Genomic DNA, 8,478 nt, shown 5'->3' with positions numbered 1-8,478 from the left:
CGAGAACTTGGGCTCCAGGCTGGCATCTTTCTGTGTCCAGCCGCAGGCCAGCCGGACTCAGTGAAGCAGAAACACGGGCGTCTCCCACATGCTCGACGTGGGGCGCAGAGCAGAGGCAGGTGGGCAGGCGGGCAGGGTGGCGGCTGTCCGGGCGTTTCTCTGCTCTCCCGCCTTCCATCCGACGTCGCCACTGTCGTCAACTTACCGTGACATGCAGAAGCCCACCCTCCCGGGCTCTCGGGTTTGTCTTCCAGTTCACTATTTTAAAGAATTATTTTTATTTTTTAATTTTGACCAGAGAGAAAGGGAAAGTGAGAAAGCAAGCCACCAGGTCTGAGATGCGACTGGCCGTGTGGGAGTCCACGCCGCCTGCCGGCCTCAGCAGGCTATGAGCACCATGCCCCGTGCTACTCGGCCCACAGTGGTGTGCACTGAGACACCATTTTCACATGCGGCCCTGCTCGGCCCTGGGGCGCAGGAGACCCCGAACAGCCCCTCACTCGTGCTGACATCGGTCTCGGGTGTTCGCACACTCTCACCTGAGCCTCAGCAGGGCCAGGAGGGCCAGGAGCAGCCTGTGCTCTCACGGTACACATGGTACAGGGGTGTCTGTTCACACTCCACTTCCAGCCCACCAGGTAGAGCTGGCGACGGCAGGACCAGACCCCCACCGACCGCTAGGAGCCCGGCCTGGGCTGTCTTCACCCACGAGGGGCAGCAGGGTGGCTCTGCCCAGACCGGACGTCCAGCCTGTCCTGCCGGCCCTCCTTCCCACTCTGCTTCCACAGCCTGCCCCGGGGCCTTCGACGAGCCGGCGGTCTCACCACGAACGCCGCAGGGCAGACCGTCCATTTGTCCTCCATGGCAGGGCTTCTGTTTCATGCCCAGAACTCAGGGCAGTGGGAGGGCTAGAAAGCAGTGACTGGAGGGTTCCCTCTCCAAACCGCACTGGGGACTCCTCACTGGCCAGCTGTAGGCAGGGACGAGACTGACCTGCAGTGGGCCACCAGGCGGTGTGGAGGTTGACATGCTGGGTCCCACGTAGCCGGCCTCGGTCTGACCGCAGACCCAGCGGCTTGAGAACCGTGCCGGGCGTGTGTGAATGTGTGTCCAAAACCCTGAAGGGGAGGGTGGCCATGGACAAGGGACCGTGCATGGCCGCCCTCCCTGCGAGGGCATTTCTCACTGTCTCCCCGTCTCTCTCTGGTGAGCACATGCCTCACAGCAAAACTCAGTAAGAATTCAGGTTTCTGAATGTGAGTGTGAGCGCACAGCTCCAGCTCTAGATAAAACTGTACTGGGAAATAAAGGCAGGAGCCTGGGACTGAAACTCTGAACTCTCAACCGTGGTTCGTGGTTCTCACGGGCACTCTGGCGGGCAGGCCCCGCTCAGCCACAGGCGTGGGTTCCGCGGTAGGGTGTCCCCCCCGCCCCCGTGTGGACGGCTCGTTGAACCAACCTTCTCGCACAAGGCAACTCTACACTCGGCCGAAACTACCTGGAGATCTCTACAGGCCCTGAGGTCGGCCCTGGAAGGGCGGGGGGAGGCGCAGGTGGCTCCAGCGCTGACCGCTCGGATGGAGCAGAGCCGCAGGGCAGCCGCACCACTGGGTCCTGGGAAGCAGAGCCACGTGGGGCGGGGCGAGTGCAGGGAAAACCACGCGTCGGCTGGCGTGTGACCGCCGCTAGCCCAACGGGCACAGGCTTCAGACACGCACGGAGTTTACCACCTGATTACATATACTGCGTGACTTAGTGACAGCCTTATCATTTACAAGGAATATGGGCGCCAGCCTCACAAGTCAGAGCTAATGTCAACCCTATTAGAAGCCGGTTTCTGCAAGTCCGACGGAGCCAGGGCCCGGCCCATGACTGCGCCTGCTCGCCCACCCGAAAGCCTAGCCTCCAGGAAGTTCACGGGTGAGACGTTCATTTCAAAATAGAATTTATTTCCGTAGTAAAGGATTAAAATATGGCCATGAAAGTAGAAAATAACATAGAAAAACACTTAAAATGTGCAACGGTAATTTTTAGTCAAATTTGTTGAGCCCGAGAGGTTCTGTCGACGGCTACTGAGAGACAAGCAGGGTGCAGACATCGCCGGCAGGAGCACTGCAACCAGAGTGAGCTGCTGTGGCCGGCCAGGCCATGAGGAGACGGTACACATGCTGGGCTGTTTCCTGAAGCTGGCCTCACTTCATGGCCCGGTATGTCTACTGCTCGCAAGTCAGGGCTTAAGCTTTTACCGACGCATCCTTACAGTCAAATCAACGTGGAGGAAATACGTACTTTTTGAATAAAGCAAAATGGGACCACAGAGTAGCGGAAGAGCTGGAGCGCTCACGTAACTCAGACGTGGCTCTCCCGACAGGTTTCCAATTCAGACACACAACTGGGCTGAAGACGATTCAGTGGGTCCTGCCATCCCTTCCCCGAAGCCCTACTGACAATGCAGGTGTGGTATTGCTTGTATGCAAAACATGGGAAGAGCCGGAGGTACGGGACGGCGGCAGAGAACCCGTCGGAGCGACTGCTAGCGGTCTGCCACACACGACCAGCTCTCGAGGGGGTCAGCCACGAGCAGCGCCCACTCCCCGCGAGTCCCAGAGCCGCTGGGGCGGTCACGTGGCAGAAAGCCAAACCTTTTGGCTGCTCACAACGTCGCTCAGCTTCCCCTTAATCTTCAGAAAGTGTCTCTTGAACTCCAATCCATCACCCTGTAATAGGAATAGCCAAGAACACGTCAGAGAAAGAGATTAGGCCATGAAGTCACTTCCGGGTGCTGAGCAGAGAGGCCTCAGGCACTCGGGCTGACCCCCAGGGCCTCTGCGGAGCGCAGGTACCCCGCGCGAGGTGGCGGCACGGATGGCCAGACCTGCCTTCGAGCCCTCTCTGCTCTCAGCGCCCCGGCTCAGAGGATGGGAAGCAGCACCCCATCTGCTTCACGCACTGGCCTGGCGTCTCTGGGCCTAACCCGGGGCTCTCCCTGGCAGGTGGGTTCGCGAACTACAAGTAAGCGATGCTGTGTCTTATCATGGCCACATGGCCAGGAGGCCCGGTTACGGGCGGGTCTCGACTCCCGAACAACTTCCAGGAAACAGCACACATCAACAATGCGGTCCCCCCGGCCCCAGGGGCTGGCCCAGGGCAAAAACTGTGATGATAATGAAATGACCTTTAAAGAAGTCACGTTTCAGAAGAATAAACCATAACGCTGGATGGAAAAAGCAAGTTAGCACATATTTAAAAGGCCACATGTAAAAGGCATGCCGTCCCCTCCCCCGCAGAGGGACGAGAGCCACTGGAAGTACCTTAGAGAGCCGGAAGTCTACCAGAATCTTCTCGTCCATTTCTAGCAAATTCACTTTGAAAATCAGTTTGTTGTTCCTCCGATCAGTTGTCGACACAGTGACCTAAGGCACAGAGAGGCTGGAGGGGTGCCCGCTACCGGGTGGGAGCGTGCGGGCACCCCATGGCCCCGGAACGGGCCCCCTACAGTGCCGCGGCGACGGCGCTGGGCCTGCAGCACCACGCTCCCACAGACGCTCGCGCTCCGGGCGCACAAGGCCACCTCGTGGCCTCTGACTGAAGGACGGTGTGCAAACGCCCCAATTCTGTAGCCACCGCGACCCCAGCATCGAGCCCCAGCCTGTGCTGCAGGGCTGAGCACGGCGCGACCGCCAGAACGCAGGGCCTGCTGTGAAGTGCGTGCCCACCTGCGAGGCCCACCTGCCCGAGACCGCGAGGACCAGCACTACAGGGGCACTGTCCTGGCCGCCACGCGGTAACGGGTGCATGGCGTGGTCTCACTCAAACTCCTGCCGTCTGCTCACGGGGGACGGCAGCAGATGGCACGAGGTCCTGAGGGCCGTAAGTTACAGGCCACAGACCTTTACCAGCGGGCTTTCCACTGGGCAGGTCTTAGCCACGGCGACCACAGGCAACTGAAACCACAGAAAGTGGACCGTGAGTAAGGGTGACACCTGCACGCCAAAACCTCGCTCATCCCAGTGGGCACGTGTCCCACCCGGGCCACTGCGTTCCTGCGGCAGCCTGTGGCCAGGACTGAGGCTGCGAGCTGAGCGACCGGAGATCAAGGCTTCTACGGAGACACGCCCAGGGAGAAGATACCGGGGGTGGAACACAGCGAGGTCACTAAAGCACCCGGCCGGCCTGCCCCACTTTGAACCTTGGCAATTTAACCAACCCACAGAAAGCCAAGGGCCGAGCATAGTAACCGCGCAGGCCTTCCCTCGCCACGGCGCCCCAGCCTGTGTGCTGCGTCCCATGTCTTACAGTGAGTCACACGCCTGCGGCATGTCCCTCCTGTGGACAGGGCCATGTCACCCCCCAGTCGGTCTGACACAGAACATCTGCACCATCCAGGCCACAGTCTGACAGCTGCTCGGTGTGCCCACACAGGGGCATGTTCCCGGGCCCCCGGGTGCCAGGACTGCAGGGTCTGAAGCCTGGACAGACGGCCTTTCTTACACAGCAGAGGGCACGGCGGCTCCAGAGCACTTACAGCGCGGGGACCCGGGCCAGCGCCCCTTCAGGTCAGGAGGCACGAACGCCCACACACCGCGTGCACCTGGGGCCTCATCACAGAAGCTAAGGTGCGCCACCGCCCCCGGGCGTCTGAGTCTCCACAATGTGGGCCGAAGCCGGCGTCCGGTGACCACCGTGGGCAGGGAGGGGAGAGCAGGGTCAGCACGGCTCTCTTCCTCCTCGGGGACCCTGCCACCATCTGCGGTCGGAGCACGTACGGTTTCTGACCCAAACTCCCCCGCTGGGTATCTTTAATAACCCAGAGAGGTCTTTTAAGAAATACCCTTCTTTGAGCAAAGAGCATTTCACCTCGGTGCTTCCATCCCAGGGGCTTCTTCTCCAGTTAAACGGATCACTGTTGTGGAGGTCTACTGCATCACTGTACCCAGTGTGTGGGCACACTCACGAGGAAGGCTGAGCGAGCAAGGCACGCACCTGGTTCACGCAGCTCCTCTTCCACTGGTAGCCCAGCTGCTCACAGGCCTCCTTCAGGCGCTGGCAGGACTTGTCTGCGTCCAGTTTGGTGAAGAACCGTGTCATCCTCTTGACCAAGCGCTGCCAGGGGTTCTGTGGCAGACGGGGCAGAGTGAGTCCACTACGACCACGAGTGGGTCAGTCTGACAACACTCTTCCGGGCCTCAGGCCTCTAATTCAGTTTTCCTTGTCCAAAAGCCATCTACAGTTTAAACACGGGGCCAGTGGGTGGCATGGGGGTTAAAGTTAAAGCGCTGGACACGCCCACATGGCTGATCACGGTTCAAGTCCCAGACCTGGTGGCTGCTTTCTCATTCCCCCTTTCTCTGTGTGAATTGCTGGTCAAATTAAAAATGTTAATGGTATGGGACCAGCAGATGGCATAATAGTTATGTTGCTGGACTCTCACATAGTCGAACACAGTTTGAACCCCGGACCCAGCGAATTGGAACTCACCTTGGGCGCACGTGTGTGTGTGTGTGTGTGTGTGTGTGTGTGTGTGTGACCAAAATCCTAAGAGGAGAACGGAGAAGAAGGTATTATGGTGTGGCCAGCCCCCCTTGATGGGGGGGGTGACTTCTCACTTTCTGTCTGTCTCTCTGGCGAGCATACGCACCCTATACTAAAAATCTCTATCAAAAAAGAGAAAAATGAGAACAGAAGTTGGCGTAATGGCTATGTTGCTGGACTCCCATGTAGTCTATCGCGGTTCGAATCCCGGACCCAGTGACTTAAATTCACACCGGGCGCATGTGTGTGCGTGCCCAAGATCCTGAGAGGAGAATGGAGGAGAAGGGATTGCGGCGTGGCCATGCCCCCTGGGGGTGATTTCTTGCTTTCTGTCTCTCTGTCTGTCTCTCTGCCTCTCTGGTGAGTGCAAGTGCCCAATAGCAAACAAACAAACAAATGAACAAACAAAACCCCCAAAACAACAAACAAAAACAAGCAGAAAGAAACACTTGCAAGAGACAGAGAGAGGGAACGTGAGAAGTCACCTCCCAGAGGGGACGGCCAAGTGGACAATCCCTTCTCCTCCACTCTCCCGGGATTCTGGGCACATGCACCCAAAAAGAACCCCAGGTCTGGGACTCACAGCTGGCCATGTGGGAGTCCAGCACCTCAACCACCATGCCATCTGCTGGCCTCAAGATTTGCATCTGTTAATAAAAAATCGAGGGCAGCCTCCCTCACCTGTGAGGACCCTGGAGTGCCAAGGAACTGGCTGTTCAGCAGCATGTGGTCGGGACACGCAGGCTGGGAGAAGCTGATCCCTCGCACCAGCTTGTCGAGGTACGAGGGGCTGCTGTCCCAGACGGAGAGGCTCGTCCGCGGTTCCGGCTGGGAGCTGGAGTATCTCACCCTCTCTTCACTGCAGCATCGAGGCAAAGGGAACAGGTCTTAACAAACCCATCCGGCCTCTCCACATCACGCAACCGTCCTCGCACTCACAAAGCGACGCCCGGCGAGAGGAAGCACATCTGTGCGCCACCCTCGCGGCGACAGGACCCACAGCGCAGCCTTTCCGCCTTCCGGAATCCTACCTGGAAGCACTGCGCACCGGCGAGAAGTCCACGGTGGACCGGACGTGCTTCGAGAGGCCGCCCGGCGACTCTGGCACACTACCCGGTGAGCCTCGGGGCCGCTTTGCCCCTAGGAAAGAGCAGGCATGGCGCTAGTTCAAGTCCCCCACGCAGACGTTTCTAGCTAACCCAACTGGCACCTTGAAGAGGTGAAGACCACATGGAAATCCACTCCCTGGCTAAACAGGGAGTCTTACTCACTAAGTAGGGAGTCTTACTCTCTTACTCGCTCACTCACTCGGGAGTCTTACACACTAGTGAGCCTTACTCGCTTGCTGCTCACTCACTCGGGAATCTTACTCGCTCACTCACTCACTTACTAAATAGGGAGTCTTAATTACTCGCTCACTCACTAAATAGTGAGTCTTACTCACTTGCTTACCCACTCACTAACTCCCTCAGTAAATAGGGAGTCTTACCCACTTACTAAATAGGGAGTCTTACTCACTCACTCACTTACTAAATAGGGAGTCTTCCTCACTTACTAAATAGGGAGTCTTACTCACCCACTCACTAAATAGGGAGTCTTACTCACTTACTAAATAGGGAGTCTTATTCACTCACTTACTAAATAGGGAGTCTTACTTACCCACTAACTAAAGAGTCTTACTTACCCACTCACTAAATAAGGAGTCTTACCCACTTACTAAATAGGGAGTCTTACTCACTCACTTACTAAATAGGGAGTCTTACCCACTTACTAAATAGGGAGTCTTACTTACCCACTCACTAAATAGGGAGTCTTACCCACTTACTAAATAGGGAGTCTTACTTACCCACTCACTAAATAGGGAGTCTTACCCACTTACTAAATAGGGAGTCTTACTTACCCACTCACTAAATAGGGAGTCTTACCCACTTACTAAATAGGGAGTCTTACTCACTCACTTACTAAATAGGGAGTCTTACTCACCCACTTACTAAATAGGGAGTCTTACTTACTAAATAGGGAGTCTTACCATTTACTAAATAGGGAGTCTTACTCACTTACTAAATAGGGAGTCTTACTCACCCACTTACTAAATAGGGAGTCTTCCTCACTTACTAAATAGGGAGTCTTACTCACTCACGTACTTAATAAATAGGGAGTCTTACTCACTCACTAAATAGGGAGTCTCACTCACCCACTTACTAAATAGGAAGTCTTACTCATTCCCTTAGTAAATAAGGAGTCTTACTCATTCCCTTAGTAAATAGGGAGTCTTCCTCACTCCCTTAGTAAATAGGGAGTCTTCCTCACTCCCTTACTAAATAGGGAGTCTTTCTCACTCCCTTACTAAATAGGGAGTCTTCCTCACTCCCTTAGTAAATGGGGAGTCTTCCTCCATAACTTTATAAGAAAAGTGCTCAGTCAAGTCATGAACTTCCAAAGCTCACGTGTCAAACTATGTGCTTGGGAACCACGGCCTGACAGCCAGTGCCACGCTGAGACCATGAGTTTGAGGGCGACTACAGTGTTCTGGGGGCAGGGAGCTCTAGCTGAAGAACCAGACTTCCATAAACAGAACTTGGGGTAAAGACCACAGACGTCATGGACTGCTCCAGAACCCCTTCCTCCTCTGGAGACGATTTACCAAGGGCAATCATGACGTGGAAATCATGGCTCCAACCCTCGGGTTCCAACCCTTAGCCCCACCTCGACCCTGCCCGCAGGGTGCCCACAGAACTCCACACTCTTCCGACATTCCCACACCGCCCCACCGCACAGCTCAGCACGTGATGCCAGTGCCTGGCACGGCACAGGGATGCTGAGGTGCCGATGGAGACAGCCTGCAGCTGGCTCCCTCTGCACCGGCCCCCTCTGCACCGGGCCCCTCTGCACCAGCCCCCTCTGCACCGGCTCCCTCTGCACCGGCCCCCCCTGCCCCGCGCCCCC

General features: G+C 56.7%; 1 protein-coding gene across 1 annotated transcript in view; it reads right to left on the bottom strand.

Moving 5' to 3' along the window:
* Nucleotides 1–1,938: 1,938 nt before the first annotated feature.
* Nucleotides 1,939–8,478, bottom strand: part of CHEK1 (checkpoint kinase 1) — a gene marked incomplete at its 5' end in the record, with an annotated part of 26,353 nt that continues 19,813 nt past the window's right edge. The window contains 5 exon segments of the mRNA XM_014588760.1: nucleotides 1,939–2,717; nucleotides 3,312–3,413; nucleotides 4,984–5,115; nucleotides 6,214–6,391; nucleotides 6,564–6,672. Of these exon segments, the coding sequence (XP_014444246.1) occupies nucleotides 2,622–2,717; nucleotides 3,312–3,413; nucleotides 4,984–5,115; nucleotides 6,214–6,391; nucleotides 6,564–6,672 (617 nt within the window).

This window comes from Tupaia chinensis, unplaced genomic scaffold (assembly GCF_000334495.1).
Source record: "Tupaia chinensis unplaced genomic scaffold, TupChi_1.0 Scaffold000037_4, whole genome shotgun sequence".
Classification (NCBI taxonomy): domain Eukaryota; kingdom Metazoa; phylum Chordata; class Mammalia; order Scandentia; family Tupaiidae; genus Tupaia; species Tupaia belangeri.
This window is presented reverse-complemented; position numbering and strand designations above follow the sequence as displayed.